Source organism: Erinaceus europaeus, chromosome 13 (genome assembly GCF_950295315.1).
Source record: "Erinaceus europaeus chromosome 13, mEriEur2.1, whole genome shotgun sequence".
In the NCBI taxonomy this organism is placed as follows: Eukaryota; Metazoa; Chordata; class Mammalia; order Eulipotyphla; family Erinaceidae; genus Erinaceus; species Erinaceus europaeus.
In genome coordinates, this window is record NC_080174.1 from 52,401,512 (window position 1) to 52,421,269 (window position 19,758).

Consider the following 19,758-nt stretch of genomic DNA (forward strand, 5'->3'; position numbering starts at 1 on the left):
AGCACTCTTAGCCTAGTTATCATGCTTGAGAGTCCAATGCTTTAACTACTGCTCCTACCTCCTGGACCATTAACCTAGTTATTGTTAAATGCTTATGGATTTAACAGCTGTGGTCAACTTTTACTTTTGACTGTTACTAGTAGTAACTGTTTTTCTATGGTCAGTTAAATTTATAGCTTTTAGATCACGGCACCTTGTCAGAATTGCTTTTTGATCAACTTATAGTTTCACTTTCAACTTATTTCCAATTCCTTCTTTTCACACAATTCATTTTTGGCTTAGTTTTTTTTCTGTCCCATGTACCAAAATGTCTGTATTTAACTACTTCTAATTATTTTAAGTTATTTCTTCAGTTACTATTTTCTGGATTTATCCATTGTCATTTTCCTCTTACTGTCTTAGAATCATTTGGCCTCCCAGCTTTATTTCTTCATTAAAATCCCACTGCATGTTACTTTAATAAATTCTGTAGTATATTTTGCAGTTACGGATGCTTTTGCATATACTGTGTTGTTCTACCCTCTATAAGAAAACTATAGAGTAGATGACATTAACTGCATTTTCATTTGACAGAACTGAGATTCAGAGAGGCTAAGTTACTTGTATTCAAGCTCATTTGGTGAAAGATGATAGCTTAACCATAATCATTTTTATCCTACCAAATGTCTCTGTAAATATGTTATTTATAAGGAATGCCAAGAGAATATTTTAAAATAGAATCTTTAATAGCCAGTGACCTTAATTTTCCTGGTTTCTCTTTTCTATAGATTCTAAAAAGGTAGACATATAGTAAAGCTTACATTAAATTCTTGTGTTTTTTTTCCCCCCCTCTTTGCTCATAATAAAAGAGGAGAGCTAATTTTTAAATCTCTCAGTACTTTAAATGGATTAGGAAGGGAGAGCATATTGTCAAAACAATGACTAGTATAGTCTTGACTGTGATGATTAAATGTTGGAACTTTTTTTTTTCTATGTAAAGTTAACTTGGCTTGTAACTAGGCTCTTCATTTCTATAACACTGTCTTAGAGTACTGATGTCAGTCTTTCATTATGATAAAGAATATGATAAAGTGTTTTGTTTTGACACTTGTGTTTTTTTTATTTCTGAAAGCTTAGATAATTGAATTTCAATTCTCAAGTTAATTAGACATTTCTGTATCATCAATAAATATTTGTAAAGTTAGTCATTACTAAAGGAATACTAATATAAACATGATTCTGCTTTGAAGACACAGTGTGGTATGTAAACAGAATACTAAAATATACACACTTATTTTACTCTGTTTCATATGTAAGATGTAGATGAGGACTAAAGAGTTTTTCAGAAGTTTGTAATAACTTTCACAGACAAAAAGGAGAGATGACTGGAACTGCTAAAGTATGCTGATAAGCATTGACTTTTTTTCACCCTTCAATTTTCTGAGATTAAACACTTCTTCATTTGAAATTTGGGATGTGACAGTGAGTCACTACTAAAATATTTTGATACATTTATTTCATCAACAAGTCAAATAAAACTATATAGATATGTAGATATAGATGCCAAAAGACATCTCATGTGATTCATTATGCATTTCTTATAATAGATACTCTCTTGATCATGGTAAGGAAATATCTGCATCAGATCAATAACAGTCATTGAATTTAAAAGTAAAATGATGGAAATCTTCTGTTAATAATTACTTAAAAGAACACAAATTACTGATGTCAGCATTATTATTTAACTCTTGTTGGATTTTCGACCCAATACACATTAAAGAAATTACAAGAACAAATAATGGAAAAGGGCATACAAAATTGTCATCATTTGCTGGTAAGAGCCTTTATTAGAGAATTGATTGAATTTATCAAGGCGTAATGGGGCAGCTAGTTGAATTTTAGTTCCATAAAAGCAATATTTCTATCAATAATTTGGTTCCCAGTTACATAACACAATAAAAAGATATGTTGTTCCTTACAGTAACTAAAGAGAGTTGTGACAGTTGGGGAACTAGCTCTATTGGTAGAACCATACTAGTTCTATTGGTAGACCATAGGATATGTATTCCTGAGAATCCTGATTAGATTCCTGATGCTGCATCTTACCAGAGTGGTGGTGCTCTTACCTTTCTCTTTGTCTCTTAATCTCATGTGAAACTCTCTCTATACCTCATGAAATAAATAGCAACAAAATCTTTTAAAAAAATACCCAAAGTGATAGGTCAGATAAAGGACAACTTGGAGAGACTTCTTTTTTAAAATGTAAGACATCAGTTATTCCTAAATTAAGATACAATTGTAGTATGGCATTGACGAAAATGTAACAGGTCCTAAAGTTTTGAAAATAATAAATAGGCATGTAGATATTTTGTGTATTTTCTTTTTCATCAACATGCAGTGATATCACAAAATCAGTTCGATTGATAATGACACAATAGATGGTCACATAGTTATTGAAAAAACAGAAGATACTCATCATGAATCAAAATAAATAAGTTGCATGTAGACTAAAAGCAAGGATTGTCAAATAAGCAATAGGGTCAAGTCCAGCTAGCCTTCCTTCTGCTTCTCTCTCTCCCTTCCCCCCCTCCCTCTCTCTCTCCCCCCCTTTTTCTTTACCCCCTGTACATTATTTTTGTAAATAAATTTTTTAAAGCATTGCCACATTTATTCATTTACATGGTATCTTGGTGCTTTTGCTTATGTGAGTCAAAGTTGGTTAGTTGTAAAGGTATGGTTTGCAAATTAAAGAACTCTATTATAAAATTACTTTTTAGTGTTTCACTATAGAAGTAGAACTTTATAATGTATAAGGAATTACAAAACTGAAAACTGTCAGGTTTTTGGTATTAAACACACAAGTACATAAACATTTTGGTTCAAAGTATAAAGAGATGTTAGTAACATGTTAGACATTCTAACTGAATATTACAATATTATTGCATTATAGTGCTTTTTTGGTAAATGGATAGTAGAAGAATTGCAAATTGATATAGTAGTGGGGAAAAAACTGTTATGTGTCCTTTTCTCCAATTGGTAGAGTGGATATAACTAATTTTTAAAAAATAGTGTGTCATTATGTATTACAGGTCATTATTTTGTACCTTTTTACCTAATAATTCCACTTTAAGGATTCTTTCCTTAGGTGATAACCTAATATGAGAATGATTGCTTGTAAAGACATTAATTATGGCAATACTGATTTTGCTAAATGTGTGAAAACAAGAGAAACGATAGTGTACGTTGTGCCTTGCACAAGCACTAAATTGGAACCTAGGCCAAAAAAGAAATTAGTAATACTGATACTCTTATTTATTTAATGTTTTGGTATTTTGTTCATTGTGGATTTTTGACTTTTCAAAGATAATGTATAGACTATTGTGTTTTAATTACTGAGGTTTTTGTTCTTAATTTTTTTGGAGACAAATTCTTCACTCACCTAAACTGTCATCCTTGTGCAGTCTTTTGTCATATAATTAGCTTTGACTTACACACATAGACTTCTTACTAGGAAAAAAAATGTTGGAAATATCTAAAAATAAGGTCTTTTTCTTTCTTTCTTTTTTTCTTCCTCTTTCTTTCTTTCTTTTTCTTTTTTTTTGAAGAATTTATTTATTCACGAGAAAGTTAAAGAACCAGACATCACTCTGGTACATGTGCTGCCAGGAATTGGAACTCAGGACTTCATCTTGAGAGTCCAATGCTTTATCCACTGTGCCACAATCCAGACCACCTTCTTTTCTTTTTTTTTTTTTTAAACAATTTTATTTATTATTATCATTACTGTTTTTTTTTTTTTGTTTTTTTTTTACCAGAGCACTGCTGTGGTATGTGTGTAGAGGGGAGAGGGATTGAACCTGGGACTTTGGAGGCTCAGGCTCTTTGAATAACCATTATGTTGTTTACCCCTGCCCTATCTTTTTCTTATTTTAGTGTGATAAACAATGAGTTAAATATTTAATCTTTTTTAAATATTCAATTTTTTTCTTAATGCGCTAATTTAATTATAAAAGTGAGCAATAGCACAGAAACGTAGTATAAGCCAGCTATGTGGTGATTATTTATGTGCATGTATTAGAAGTTCTTTGAAATAAAAATAAAAGTTAAAATATTCTATCAGAATTCTCACACTCTCGAGAGTACTTCTAAAGACCTGAAGAATTATTGGATGTCAATTTAAGAAACACAGATATTAAACCACTAGCAATAGTTTGGAGTAATATGTAGTAATGTGGAAATATTCTCTCAAATGATGAAAAATCTTTTCTTAGGTATGGTATTTTCAATATAATTACAGATGTTAAAAAATAAGATTTAAGTACAGGAGGGGAAAAGGCTGGAAAGAAATATATCAAAAGAATAACAGTGATTGGTTTTCGGTGCTGAGAATATGATTAGAATTTTTCTCTTATTTATACTTGTCTAAATTTTGTATAGTGAGCTTGTATTACTTTTATAATAGGAAAACAGTCATTTTAAATATTTCATGATAAATTTCAAAATTTTAACTGACACAACTATAGGCTAGGTAACTATTTTCATCTTTTGCTTCTTTCAATGTTTACAAACATTTATTTATTTTAATTATATTTTTTCTTTCTATTATTTTTTGTTGATGCTAACATAGTAATCTCTCCACCCTTATATAGCAATAATAAAATGTCTCAAATGTCTGAATTTCTTTAGATACCTTGTTTTTATTCTTTTCTCTTCTACTTACTAATTTGTTTTCTTTCTTAAAGGAGTATAGTCATGGCCAACAGCAAAAAACTCAAGAGGGGGAACTGAAAATTAGTGCTGTGTTTTCAGTCAGTGGCAGTCCTCTTGGTAAGAAACAGAAGTGAATAAATGAATCATGTTTGTTCATTCTGACCTATGTGAGTGAAAGGAAGTAAAAAGGCCACTCAGAATGGCCCCTATTGTATATTGCAAAATTAGTGTTGGATTCCAGCACTACTTATAGAAGAGAAAGAAAGAATACGTTTTAAAATTTTATGATAAAAAGTAAAACATTTTCTCTCTCAATTTTTTTTTTTAAGCTCCACAGTTGACTACTGGCTTTCAGCCTTCACTGGCGTCATCTGGCATGAATAAAATGCTTCCTTCAGTTCCAGCTACAGCTGTTCGAGTTTCCTGTTCTGGCTGTAAAAAAATCCTTCAAAAGGGGCAAACTGCTTATCAGAGGAAAGGGTCTACTCAGCTTTTCTGCTCCACACTGTGCCTCACTGGATATACAGTTCCACCTGCCCGCCCACTGCCTCCTCCCACCAAGAAAACTTGTTCAAGTTGCTCAAAGTATAGCAGAATTATATATTACCTATTTTGTTTTCTTTCTTTTAAGATGCTTTGTTCTTAGTTGTATATTGCTTAATTTTCTACATTTACATTTAAAAAATTAATGTTATTTAGTATCAACAGGTTGCGTTTCCACTTTCTGGGCATGATGTACTCAGCTTTTAGCTTTAAAAATGTGTCTCATATATTAAGAGGGTTTTTTTAATTTTTTATATTTATTTATTTATTTATTTATTCCCTTTTGTTGTCCTTGTTTTATTGTTGTAGTTATTATTGATGTCATCGTTTTTGGATAGGACAGAGAGAAATGGAGAGAGGAGGGGAAGACAGAGAGGGGGAGAGAAAGACAGACACCTGCAGACCTGCTTCACCGCCTGTGAAGCGACTCCCCTGCAGGTGGGGAGCCGGGGGCTCAAACCGAGATCCCTCCTCCGGTCCTTGTGCTTTGTGCCACGTGCGCTTAACCCGCTGCGCTACCGCCCAACTCCCTAAGAGTTTGTTTTGAAATCAACTTTACATACTACTTATTTGGAGTACTTCATAAAACCAAAAAAGCTAAACCATTTAGGAATATCATATGACCACAATATTTTACATTGTAACAATACTTAAATCGAATACTTAATATTTAAGTCTAACCAGTATTTAAAGTTGTTTTTTTTAACATTTAATGAATGTTATATTCCTCCTTATATAATATTTTTGACTATCAAAAGTTTCATTTCAGTTTCATTTCAGTGTCTGATATAAAAAAAAACTATGGACTTAATGAGGCCATCATAATGTATTTTAGGAATTTTGAAGTATTATAGCTCTTTAAGAATTTGCCTGGCAGCTCTTCCAGTATGTTCTCGAAAGCCCCCTCCTGAACACCTTCACACCCCACCCCAAGCCCCATCCCTGTAAGGAGAATAAGGGATATTGAAACTAACTTTGTAAGGTGACTGATTGTTAGAATCGGTTTAAGTCAGATTAAATTGAATAATATTCCTGTTCTGAAACATTTGATCTCAGTCCTGTCCCATTGTCACCTGGCCACAGAGACATAAAAAGAAAAGCTGTAAGGACAGGCACTGGCACACCTGTGAAGTTCAAGCCCCAGTTCAACCTGTACAGGAGGAAAGTTTCATAGATGGTGCAGCAGTGCTGCATGAATCTCTTTTTCTTTTCTTCTTTTTTAAAAAATTTTTAAAAATATTTTATTTATTTATTCCCTTTGTTGCCCTTGTTGTTTTATTGTTGTAGTTATTATTGTTGTTGTCATTGTTGGATAGGACAGAGAGAAATGGAGAGAGGAGGGGAAGACAGAGACGAGGAGAGAAAGATAGACACCTGCAGACCTGCTTCACCACCTGTGAAGCGACTCCCCTGCTGGTGGGGAGCCGGGGCTCGAACCGGGATCCTTCTGCCGGTCCTTGTGCTTTGCGCCACCTGCGCTTAACCCGCTATGCTACAGCCCGACTCCCTTTTTTCTTCTTTTTTTAAAAAATACTTATTCCCATTTGTTGCCCTTGTTTTATTGTTGTTGTTATTGCTGTTGTCATTGTTGGATAGGACTTAGAGAAATGGAGAGAGGAGGGGAAAACAGAGGGGGAGAGAAAGATAGACACCTGCAGACCTGCTTCACCATTTGTGAAGTGACTCCCCTGCAGGTGGGGAGCTGGGTCCTCGAACTGGGATTACACCAATCCTTGCGCTTTGCACCACTTATGCTTAACCCACTGTCCTACCACCTGACTCCCTATGGATCTTTTTTTCTATCTCCTGTCTTCCCCTTCCCTCTCAATTTCTCTGTCTCTATAAAAAAATAAAATAAAAATGGCCACCAGGAGTGGTGGTGGGTTAAAAGAATGATAATTAAAAGAAAGCAAAAGGGAGATAAAAAGGAAAGAAGAGAGAGAAAATGAACGAATGAGTCTGTATACTTGCCAGAGAGGGCCCAGCACCAGTTTCCTCCAGTGTGTTAGGGACTGGGTTAGAACCTGGGTCGAATGCATGGTACAGCAGTGCATTATCCAAAGAAGCTATTGGGTTGTAGGAAAACCATGACATTTTTCTATACAAAATACATCATGGTTTTTCTGACAATGCAGTATTTTGCTGGCCCCATATGTATAATTGCTGTGTTCCAGTATAGTCATTATCAGTTTGTATGATTAAATCAACTTAAAAATTGTAATATTAAGTTTTAGTTTTAGAATTTTTTTTTTTTTTTTTTTTTTTTTTGCTATCAGGATTATTGTACTTGGTGCCTGCACATCTCCCTTGTATCTAGTGGCCATTCTCTCCCTATCTCCTAATCTCTCTCTCTCCTCTCTGTCTCTCTTTCCTTTTTATATAAAAGGTGTGTGGTCGTGGGGGGGTTAAGAGGAGACAGAGAAGGAAAGACACTGTACCTGTCCCCCCCATAATTTTTTGTTGACCACCTCAACAACAATTTTTAAGGTGAATATTACATAAAAACTAGAAAATTATATCTAGCATAGCAATCTTTACAATAATAATATGATAGAATATGTATGTATTGGTTTTAGTCCTAAAGTTTAACACATGTCCAAGGCTTTCCCCCCCCCTCTGCTGGGAAGAATTTATGGTTTACAGTTGACAATAAAGTACAGGAGTTTGCATATATGTAAAATTTCTCAATTTTCCACATAACACCCTTAATGCCCCCCACCCCACCTCTGCCACCACCACCTAGGATCTCCTCCTTTACTTTGGTGTAGTACATGTAATTTGTTTTTTGTGTGGGGTAGTGAACCCAGGTTGTGTGTGTCTCTGTGTTATTGCTGAGTGACCTCTTTGGTCCAAGGTTTTGTTCATTATTGTTTTGGGTGAGGGGGGCAAGCAGAGAGATGAAAGATCATACAGTATCGCTTTGTCATCCATGGAATTCCCGCAGTGCTGTTAGTATTGCTTCTCTGTGGTGCCAGTAGAATCTCACATACAGCAAGATGTATGCTTTACCAGGTGAATACTTTTTTTTTTTCCTTTTGATAGGACAGAGAGAAATTGATACGGGAGGGGGTGATATGGAGAGAGGAAAAGCCCCTGCAGACCTGCTTCACCACTTGTGAAGCAACCTCCCTGCAGGTAGAGAGCCAGGGGCTTGAACCAGGATCCTTTCACAGGTCCTGTGTGCCCCATACTTTGTGCGCTTCACATGGTATGCCACCACCTGGCACCCATGAACAATCTTCTCAGCTCTTAAAATCATTAAGTTTTTTTTTTTTTTTTCCTGTCAGGGTTTTTGCTGGGACTTCATGCCTGCAGATTCCTCTTTTTGCAGAGAGCAAAAGGGAGATGAGACACCACAGCACTATTCCACTACTGGGAAAGCTTCCCTTTTGCATGATGTTCCCATGTGGTGGCTGGGTGCTTGAAAACTGGTCGTAAAGTATGATAAAGTGTACAGTCTATTGGGTGGACTTTCCTGGCCCCAGCAAGTTTTTTGCTTGTTTGTTTGTTTTCTTTTTTGTATTGTTTATTTCTCTTTTTTACTTTGTCATGAAATACTTTGCATAATATTCTTTTAAAAAATTTTTACTTATTTTCCCTTTGTTGCCCTTGTTTTTTTATTGTTGTAGTAGTTATTGTTGTTGTTACTGATGCCGTCTTTGTTAGATAGGACAGAGAGAAATGGAGAGAGGAGGGAAAGATGGGGGGAAGAAAGATAGACACCTGCAGACCTGGTTCACTGCTTGCGAAGTGACCTCCCCCCCCTGCAGGTGAGGAGCTGGGGGCTCGAACCGGGATCCTTATGCAGGTCCTTGCACTTTATGCCACGTGTGCAAGAGATCTGGAGGCAAAAAAAAAAAGAATAGAAAATGAGGTAGGAGGGCTGGGTTGTGGTTTACTGGGTTGAGAGCACACATTACCATGTGCAGGGACTTGGGCTTGAATGGCTGATACCCACCTGTAGGTAGGTGCAAAGCTTCGTGAATGGTAAAGCAGGCCTGCAAAGTATCTTTCTTTCTTGCTCCCTCTTTACATCTTCTTGCCTTCTATTTTTCTTTGGCCTCTCCAATTCTCCAATGAAAGAAAGGAAGGAAGGAAGGAAGGAAGAAAGAAAGGAAGAAAGGCCCCCTAGAGTTGTAGATTCATAATACTGTAGGCACCAAGCTCCAGCAATAACGCAGGCGGCAATAAAAAAAATAGAAAAGGAAATGAGGTATAGAGCACAGTATCTGATGACTCTCATACTTACTATTATCTTTTACTGAAGTTGAAATATTTTAAATAATTTTATTTAAAAATTGCTTCGTACAGTCTTTAATATACAGGAGTGATTGTCACACTTTTATGTGGTGTTATTTATTACTACACACATTATTATGTAGGTGTTTTCTTATGGGAGTAAGTGCATTTAGAGAATTTTATTAAGGTATTTTCATTAATTTGCTTATTCATTAAATCATCTGTTGAAGGCAGGTGAAATAATTTACTTGGATTGTGTGTTGCTTTGTCATGTGTATGGCCTAGGTTTGAGCTCCACTCTTATATCGAAGGAAGCTCTGATGCTGTGGTCTCTTTCACTCTCTGCCTTTTTTCTTTCTTTCTTTCTTTTTTAAATTTTATTTATTTATTTATTTATTTGTTTATTCCTCTTTGCTTTCTCTGTCACTATTTAGAGAAAAAATGTGATGAATTGTTAGGTAGAAAGAGAGGTTTAGAGGTGGGATAAAGAGTGTGATGGGGATTGTAGGTGGTGGTGGTGCATCTGATGGGTACACACATTACAGTGCACAAGGACCTAGATTCAAGCCCCAGGTTGCCACCTGCAGGGGGAAAGCTTCACAGGTGATCAAACAGGTCTCTCTCTCCTTCCTTTTCCTCCCCTTTCTCTCTCTCCCTTCCTCCTTCCCTCTCAATTTCTTTCTCTTAGCAAAATAAGTAAATGTACTTTTTAGAAAGCTCTTTTAATATTTGTATTTGTTTTATTATTAGAGACAGAGAAATTGAGAGGGAGTGGGGACATAGAGAGATACCTGCATTCCTTCCTCACCACTTGTGAAGCTTCCCTCCTTATAGGTGGGGACCAGAGGCTTGAACCTAGGACCATGTGCACTGTAATGTGTACTCTTAACCAAGTGTGCCAACACCTGGGCCCAATAATTTTTTTTTTTTTTCCTCCTCCAGGGTTATTGCTGGGCTCGGTGCCTGCACCATGAATCCACCGCTCCTGGAGGCCATTTTTTCCCCCCTTTTGTTGCCCTTGTTGTAGCTTCGTTGTGGCCATTATTATTGCCCTTGTTGACGCAATTCGTTGTTGGATAGGACAGAGAGAAATGGAGAGAGGAGGGGAAGACAGAGAAGGGGAGAGAAAGACACCTGCAGACCTGCTTCACCACCTGTGAAGCGACTCCCCTGCAGGTGGGGAGCCGGGGGCTCGAACCGGGATCCTTACCCCGGTCCCTGCGCTTTGCGCCACATGCGCTTAACCCACTGCGCCACTGCCCGACCCCCAATAAATGTATTTTTTAAAAAGGAGTGTAATGTAATGGTAATGGTAGTGATGCTTAATTTTTAGGATTTTAATTTTTGCTGCCTTTGCCACTAGTGCCTGCACATTTAATTATTTAAATATGCAAATTATCATGTGGAATATATAGTGCATATTTTGAGTGTTTTTTTCTTTGTCTGTTTTGTTGTTTTGTGTTTTTAAACCAGAGCACTGTTCAGCTCTGTGGTTTATAGTGGTGCTAGGGATTGAACCTGGAACCTGAGTCTGAAGCATAACCAGTGTGCTATTTTCCCCACAGTGTATAGTCTGAAATGATTATTTTATATCATTACCTGTACTTCATTACTCTGAGCTGACTTTTTTCAGATAGCGACAGCAGGAGAGAGGGAAAGATAGCAACCAAACTTCCTTCATTGCATATGACAAGTCAGGTGAGCTATCTTATTGGCCCTGAAATTTATTATTATTATTTTTTTATTTATAAAAAGGAAACATTGACAAAACCATAGGATAAGAGGGGTACAACTTTGCACAATTCCCACCACCAGAATTCCATATCCCATCCCCTCCCCTGATAGCTTTCCTATTCTTTAACCCTCTGGGAGTATGGACCCAAGATCCTGAAATGTATTTTTATTGATAAAAGATAGGGACAGTGGTTTAAAATTTTTCCAAATGTAAGTTTTAAAATAAAACTGAAAAAAGAATTGTTCTATGTGTGTGCGAGTTTTGTGTGAGCTAGAAAAAAGCCAGAGCCCATGGCACCAGGCAGGGCTTGATTGTCAAGCACTGAAGTCTCTTGGTTGAGCTGTTTCCTCTGCTGCTAAAGAACATTTTGAAAATACTGAAGCACTCACAAAATTAAAGTCTCATAATCCCACCTACTGGAAATATGAATGTTAACTACTGGTTCTGTATTCCATTTATTTATTTATTTATTTATTTATTTATTTATGAGAGAAGAGAGGGAACCCCAGAGCATTAGTCAGGCAAATGTGATACCTGGGATTAAATTTAGGACCCCATATCTTTTAGTTTTGAGATACAGTATACTAACCTTACAAGAATTCTGTGAGGGAGTCGGGCTGTAGCGCAGCGGGTTAAGCGCAGGTGGCGCAAAGCACAAGGACCGGCATAAGGATCCCAGTTTGAACCCCGGCTCCCCACCTGCAGGGGAGTTGCTTCACAGGCGGTAAAGCAGGTCTGCAGGTGTCTGTCTTTCTCTCCTCCTCTCTGTCTTCCCCTCCTCTCTCCATTTCTCTCTGTCCTATCCAACAACGACAACAACAATAATAACTACAACAATAAAACAACAAGGGCAACAAAAGGGAATAAATAAATAAAATTAAAAAAAAGAAAGAATTCTGTGAAGTATATGTAGGTTACATATTCCCTTTTGTCGAAAATTACTGGGATGGATGGGGTAGATGGCATATGGTTATGCAAAGAGACTTTAATGCCTGAGGCTCCGAAATCCCAGGTTAAACCCCTTGCACCACCTTAAACCAGAGTTGATCAGTGCTCTGGTTAAATAATTTTTTTTAAAAAAGTAAACAATAATAATAATTATAACCCTTTAGAATCAAAGCAATTTGCTAGTTTGTCCAAGTTTTCTGATTTATATATGTTCTTCTTTTCCTTGTAATTTTTATCAGAGCACCGCTCAACTCTAGTTTACTAGTAGTGCTGGGGATTGAACCTGGGATATTTGGTGCCTCAGGCATGTAAGTCTTATTTGCAGAACCATTATAGTATCTTACCAGCCCCTAGCTGCTTTTTCCTTACAGTATAATCACCTCTTTTTACTCTACTAGTTTACAAATGGAAAAAAAGTAAGTTATTTTATAGCTAACTTTGCTCTGTTATCATTTTTAGAGACATTTTAAATCCAAAGGATGTGATCAGTGCCCAGTTTGAAAATACCGCCGCTAGTAAAGATTTTTGCAGTCAATCCTGTTTGTCAACCTATGAGCTAAAAAGAAAACCAGTTGTTACCATACATACGAATAGCATTTCAACCAAATGTAGTATGTGTCAAAAGAATGCTGTTGTAAGTTATCTTTTTATTTTATTGGGGTAGAGTCTCAAAAGCCTTACTTTTGATGAGTAAGCTCATTGCTGTTCTCTTAATTTCTAGATTCGACATGAAGTTAATTATCAGAATGTGGTACATAAACTTTGCAGTGATGCCTGCTTTTCTAAGTTTCGCTCTGCTAACAACCTCACTATGAATTGTTGTGAGAACTGTGGGGGTTATTGTTACAGTGGCTCTGGGCAGTGCCACATGCTTCAGATAGAGGGACAGTCTAAGAAATTTTGTAGTTCAGCGTGTATCACAGCTTACAAGCAGGTATGTTACCCTATTTGATCATTATGTTTTTGCTTATTACAGGGAGCTCTTAACATTTTTTGGTGGTACTCACGGAAAAATTGTCACAAGTCACTTCAGTAGTTTAGTCAGTACTTTTTTATATATAAATAGAATTTGTCAAATGAATATATGTTAGATTTATACTGGCCTGGGAGGTCACATAAAGTGCTATACTTAACAAGCATGAAGAACTGAGTTTTCCACACTCATGACTCAGGCTTGAGCCTGATTCTCATTGTTCTCAAGGAAGGTTTTCCTACCTGGAAAAAGGAAAGTCTGCCTGGAACAGTGAAATCCCAGTGATGACTTAACAAAAATCTTTTGTGGGGCCAGAGGGTAGCGTAGTGGGTTAATCACACATGGCGCGTAAGGATCCTGGTTCGAGCCAAGGCTCCCCACCTGCAGGGGGGTTGCTTCACAAGCTGTGAAGTAGGTCTGGTCTGCAGGTGTCTATCTTTCTCTCCCTCTCTCTGTCTCTCCCCCTCCCCCCATCTTATCCAACAACAACAGCAATAACAACAATAATAATAACAAAAAACCCCCACGATAAACAACAAGGGCAACAGAAAGGAAAAAGTAGCCTCCAGGAATAGTGTATTCGTAGTGTAGGCATGAGCCCCAGCGTTAGCCCTGGAGGCAAAAAACAAAAACAAAACCACATTTTTTGTGGCCCAAGCAGTGTTCCTATGGTAGATTCTGGACTTACAGTGATAGGGAAATGTAAGAACGTACAAAGAAGAAAATAATACATCTTCCAGAGATACCTAATCTCATCCTTTTGGTGTATGTTATTTTAACTTTCAAATAAACTTATTTGTATGTATATATACATACATGCTATTTTTCACAAATACAAAATAATGTTTACATTGCATGCTTGCCCTTCCTTTTCTTCCTCCCTCCCTCCCTCCCTCCCTCCTTTCTTTCCTGCTAGTCATCACCTGGACTTTGCTGCTCTAGGCCAACCTTTTCTGATGGAGTCATAGAGACAAAGATGCTGGGAAAGATTCATAACACCACTGTTTCCTCTAGTGTGATGGGAGCTGGACTTGAACCTGGGTCATGTGTGTGACAAAGCTGAAACACTACCAAGTGAATTATGTCACTGACCACATTGCTTATTCCCTAAATTTAACTTTTATGGTTGAAATTGCATTTTGGAAAATTAAAATTTTATCAGTAAAGGGTTTTCCTTTTTCTATATGAAATAGTAAAAAATGATCATGGCTTACCTATTTTGTAAATTGATGTTATTTGTTGAGGCCTAATTGGATGAATTCTATATAACAAATATCTTATGCTGGTTTGTATTATATTTCTATTAGTAAGATTTGATCAAATAATAGATTTTAACAATTATAAACCTGAAAGACTGGTAAGAACTTTTTTAAAAATTATCTTTATTTATTTATTGGATAGAGGCAGCCAGAAATCAAGAGGGAAGGAGGGGGATAGAGAGGAAGAGAGACAGAGAGACACACCTGCAGCATTGCTTCACCACTCGTGAAGCTTTACCCCTGCAAGTGGGGAGTAGGTACTCAAACCTGGGTCCTTGAGCATTGTAACGTGTGCTCAAGTACTTTTTATATTTTTAGTGTTTATTTATATATTGACACAAGCAGTAGTGGCAGTATTGATGGCATGTGGTGCCTACATGACACTACTACTCCAGGCTGCCATTTTTTGTTTTAAGAAAAAAATTTTTTTTTAATTTAAAAAAGAAACATAACCATAATTGTGACCATAGAGACATTTGCAGCACTGTTCCACCACTCGTGAAGCTTTCCCCTGTATGTAGAGACTGGGGCTTGAACCCCAGTCTTTGTGCACTATAGCTTTTATGGTTCTACCTGGTGTGCCACACCTAGCCCCATGCATTTCTAGTTCTTTTATATACTTTAGTGGGGAGTTTAATGGTTTGCAGTTTAGTTGATGTACAGACACAACCTGTCATCTCCCCCCATTTTTAAGCTTATTATGCCTTCTGTATTGCTGGACTTTTTTTGTTTTGTTTAGAATGCTACATTTTAATAAGTTCTTCTAAAATTGTTAATAATGTTGATTGGAAAATTTATTAAGATTTGTTATGTGGGGCTGGGTGGTAGTGCACCTGGTTAGGCACACATAATCACCATGTGCAAGGACCCAGGTTCTAGCTCCCACTCCCAACCTCTAGGAGGAACGGTTCACAAGCTTCAATTGCAGATGTCTCTCTTTCTTCCCCACCCCTCAATTTTTCTCTGTCCTAGTAAAAAAGAAAACATTTGTTTGTTATGTTCATTTTAAGTAAATTTGTATTTATAATAGATTTATGATTTACTTTATAAAGACTAAACATTCCTCTGACGTAATGTGGCACCAGACTTAGGGATTACATTTTGTGTCTCATGCTTGCAGTGAATATATTCTACTTCCTGAACCACCTACTAGGCTACAGCGACTTTTTTTTTTTTTTCAGTTTTATTTAAAATTTTTTACTAATTTTATCCATGGTATAGTATTTCTATGTATTTGTCAATGTGTGTACACTGTATGGGTATATTTACTTCTTTTAGATACACCTTGCTTTCCTTCTCACATGGAAAACAACCCAAATCATAGTACCATCACATTCCTTTATTCTTGTCCACAAAACTAATTTTCCTGGCAATTATATTAAGTAATAAAAATTACTCCAATTCAATCCATTAAAAAATAATTCATGACTGAAGATATTGTTCACCTAGTAAGGTGACCCACATTTGAGCCCCAGCATACCACATAAACCCTCAGGAAATTGAAGTGCTGTGGTCTCAGTCGGTCTCTCTCTTCTCTCCTCTCTCTCTCTCTCTCCCTCTCCCTCCTTCCCTCCCTCCCTCCCTCCGAAAAAGTTGGCCTGGATGTTGGAACTGAACTTATGCAATACCAACTACAAAGCTAGTTCATATTCTAGAGGCAGAGCTATAGATTAAAGTAGTTATAAAATTTCTTATGCACTATATATACTAGAGCAGAGACAAGTTGGATTTAGCATAGTAGGTCTCAATTTGATTCTCATACTTTCTTTTTTAATTTTAATATTTTTCATTTATTAATTACTTTAATGAGAAAGAGAAAGAGTAGACCACTGCAGAGCTCTGGCATATAGTGGTGCTGGGAATTGAACCTCGGAGCCTCAAACACGAGAATTTTTTTCGTATAATCATGAATGCCCCTCACATGATCCTCAGAATTTGTATTCAAATGGAATGTTAATGTAGGGAATGAAATTATGCTACTTGACTCGATTTTCTTATATCTAAATGGTTATTATGCCACCTATGTAAATGGCATGTCTTAAGTATGATTCAAAATGAAAATGAGAAAACTCCAGTCAGAAGTTGGCACATAAATGGTCTATTTTTGGTCCTTTATGATATAACTAATTCAATAAATATTAGATGTGATTTCTGTTTTTAGTGGTTATATATCTCCTGAGGGTGACACATACACACACATAGACATAATTAAAGTTACTATGTGTAAGAATTGTGGGGTAGACTGGAGTACAGGGGAAAAGGGTCTGTACTACCTGATAAAGCAAGTTGATCCTATCAGCAAAAAAAAAAAAACTTAAATTAAGTTCATGTACACTGAAGAAGTAAAAGATATTAGGATTGGGAATATTAATGATATTTCAGTATGAAGCTCATTTTTTTTCTTGCCTCCAGGGTTAATGCTGGGGCGCAGTGCCTGCACTATGAATTTACACTGCAGGTCCTGGAGGCCATCCCCCCCCCCATTTTTGTTGCCGTTGTTACTATTGTTATTGTGTTATTGCTACCATTGTTTTTGTTGGATAAGACAGAGAGAAATCTAGAGAGGAGGGGAAGACAGAGAGAGGGAGAGAAAAATACTCACCTGCAAACCTGCTTCACTACTTGTGAAGCGACCCCCTGCAGGCGGGGAGCCTGGGCCTCTATGCAGGATCCTTATGCCAGTCCTTATGCTCCTTGCCATGTGCACTTAACCCGCTGTGCTACCGCTCTGCTCCCTGAAGCTCACTTTAAAAGTATATCTATAAGCAAATCTAACAAATTTATCTTTAAGGGAATAATTGGTGATCACAGAATATTCTGATGTATGCTAAATATATTTTATAAGGTTTTCTGATTGTAGGATATGTTAATAATATTTAGTGTTCCTTGTTGCTGGATCCCTGAGTGGGGAACTTAAAGTAGCAGACTTTTCTGGTTGATTATTTATTCAGATACTTTTGATATCCAAAGTTAGTTGTTTATAGCGTACTTTGCTGCTTTTTGTGGTAGGAGATTTGACTGTGAGTTTGTGAGTTAATTTATTGCTAGGTTATGAATAGTATTTCACCTCTTGAAACTGAATGAAAAATATCAAAGCGTAATGTAAGTCATTAAAAATATATTTTTAAATATTTTATTATTTACTTATCTCCTTTTGTTGCCCTTGCTGTTTTATTGTTATAGTTATTGTTGTTATTGATGTTGTTGTTGGATATGACAGAGAGAAATGGAGAGAGGAAGGGAAGACAGAGGGAGTAGAGAAAGATAGACACTTGCAGACCTGCTTCACCACCTGGGAAGCGACTCCCCTGCAGGTGGGGAGCCGGGGCCTTGAACCTGGATACTTATGCCAGTCCTTGCGCTTTGCACCACATGCACTTAACCTGCTGCATTACCGCCCGACTTCCTAAATATATTATTTTATGAAATCGTTTCCAGCTCCCAGACTTAATTATATGACTACCTTAAATTATATATATATACATAATCACCTTTTCGGGGAAGAGACTCTTGCAGTTCTTAGGTTAGTATAAGAATCTGAACTTCCTGGTAGAGGATGATAGCATAGTGGTTATCAGAGAGACTCTCATGCTTGAAGCTCCAAAGTCCCAGGTTCAGTCCCTGCACCACCATAAACCAGAGCTGATCTGGCTCTGGTAAAAAAAAACAAAACAAACAGACAAAAAAACCCCATGAACTTCCTGGAGTGGGGGAAATAGCAAATGGTTATGCAAAAAGATGCTCATGCCTGATGCTCCAAGGTCTCAGGTTCAGTACCTCTTACCATCATAAGCCAGAGCTGATTGGTGCTCTGGTTAAAAAACTAAAGAAACAGATAAATAAAAAACAAACAAAAAGACTTGTTTTATTTTTCTTACTTTTTAATAACAATTTAAAAAGTACATTTAGGTTCATTAGTAGATATTGCTAGGTTGTGAGTAGCATTCCATTTTATGAAATAGAATAAAAAATATTAAAGCATAATAAGTCATTAAATATATTGTTTTATGAAACCTTTTCCAGTTTTATACACAAGCCCCAAACCTCAGGAGGTATGTATATACTAGGTCTCTTGATGAAACTTATTTCTTACTGAGGATTACTATAACCACGAAAGTTTGAAAACCACTAATTTAAAATTTCTGACAGTGTTAAAACTATAAACTTTTTTACATGTTATGCTTTTTTTCTTGCAGTTTGGTGAAAATGAATATTTTTTTATTCTCTTAATAGAAATCAACCAAAATTACACCATGTGCACTTTGCAAATCATTGAGATCCTCACTAGAAATGATTGAAAGTACCAATAGCTTGGGAAAGACAGAACTTTTCTGTTCTGTTAATTGCTTATCTGCTTACAGAGTTAAATTGGTTACTTCTGCAGGTAATATTAGTTTCATAAGCTATATAGGTTAAACGGTCATTGCTTTTATAGTACAAGTTTCTATCTAAATTTAGTTTATTTTTAAATCAAATTTAAAATACTTCAGATCTGTATTATAAAATGTCACTACCTTGATTGCTTATTTTTAAATCTTTGTAAAGTTTTTGTTTATTTTTTCAATGTCTTTTAAAAATTTTATTAAGGAGATAATGATTTAGAAGACATTAGTTGTCATATGAGTACAATTTCTTATCTCCCTGTGGTAGGCGTCTGCACACCACTCCGACCACTAACCTAAGAGTACTGTCTTGGACTGGGTCCCCAATGTCCTCCTCGTAAACCCCTTTCCCTGCTGCTTATTTTATGTTCAATTTACTTTCTTGCTTATTTGATTATTTCTCCTTAACAAAATAGTTTTATATGGCTTCTTCAATGTATTTTCTTTATTTGTAGTTGATTTATTCTAAGATTCATTTACAGAATAGTTTCAAGGTGGATGTGACAACTTTAAATCGAAAAATATTGTTGATACTATATTAGCCGGTTTTTATATGCTTAAATTTAGTTTCAGTTCCTGCACGTTGGCCCTTGAATTTTCAAGGCCCTTCAGTATATTGTATAATATTTATTATCTCACACATCTGTATATATTTCTTACTAGTTTTTAATTTTGATTTGCTAAGGTATACAAGTTCAGTGTAACAGTTGTAAGACCTCAGCAATCCCTCAGTATCACCTAGCCATGTCCGATGGAAGTATACGCAACTTCTGTAGCTACAGCTGTGTGGTAGCTTTCCAGGTATGGCTTCAGGAATCTTCCTGTTTTCCAGTCACTGAGTTGCCTGCTTTAGTAAGACAAATTTATTAGGTGCTTGCTAGTGCCTGGATTGCTTAAATTTCTGATTCATGTTATATTTGGAGGCATGTCTGTCTTAATTATTATTATTACTAAAATTAAGTTATAATATTACTACTGTGACCATCTATT

At 36.2% G+C, this 19,758-nt stretch overlaps 1 protein-coding gene and 1 non-coding gene across 11 annotated transcripts in view; both read left to right on the plus strand.

Moving 5' to 3' along the window:
• ZMYM4 (zinc finger MYM-type containing 4) overlaps positions 1-19,758 on the plus strand; it is a 155,999-nt gene that overhangs the window by 73,354 nt on the left and 62,887 nt on the right. For 9 of the 10 annotated variants that reach the window (XM_060205861.1, XM_060205862.1, XM_060205860.1 and 6 more), the window contains 6 exons: positions 4,722-4,806; positions 5,019-5,274; positions 12,614-12,788; positions 12,876-13,088; positions 18,620-18,770; positions 19,454-19,569. In XM_060205861.1, coding sequence (XP_060061844.1) covers positions 4,722-4,806; positions 5,019-5,274; positions 12,614-12,788; positions 12,876-13,088; positions 18,620-18,770; positions 19,454-19,569 — 996 coding nt within the window. Of the gene's footprint in view, positions 1-1,258; positions 1,814-4,721; positions 4,807-5,018; positions 5,275-12,613; positions 12,789-12,875; positions 13,089-18,619; positions 18,771-19,453; positions 19,570-19,758 lie in introns of those variants that run through there. The other variant, XM_060205865.1, reaches the window with a different exon arrangement.
• On the plus strand, positions 6,076-6,137 carry LOC132532532 (U7 small nuclear RNA). The gene has a single exon (XR_009544479.1). It is a non-coding gene; the product is annotated as a U7 small nuclear RNA (small nuclear RNA).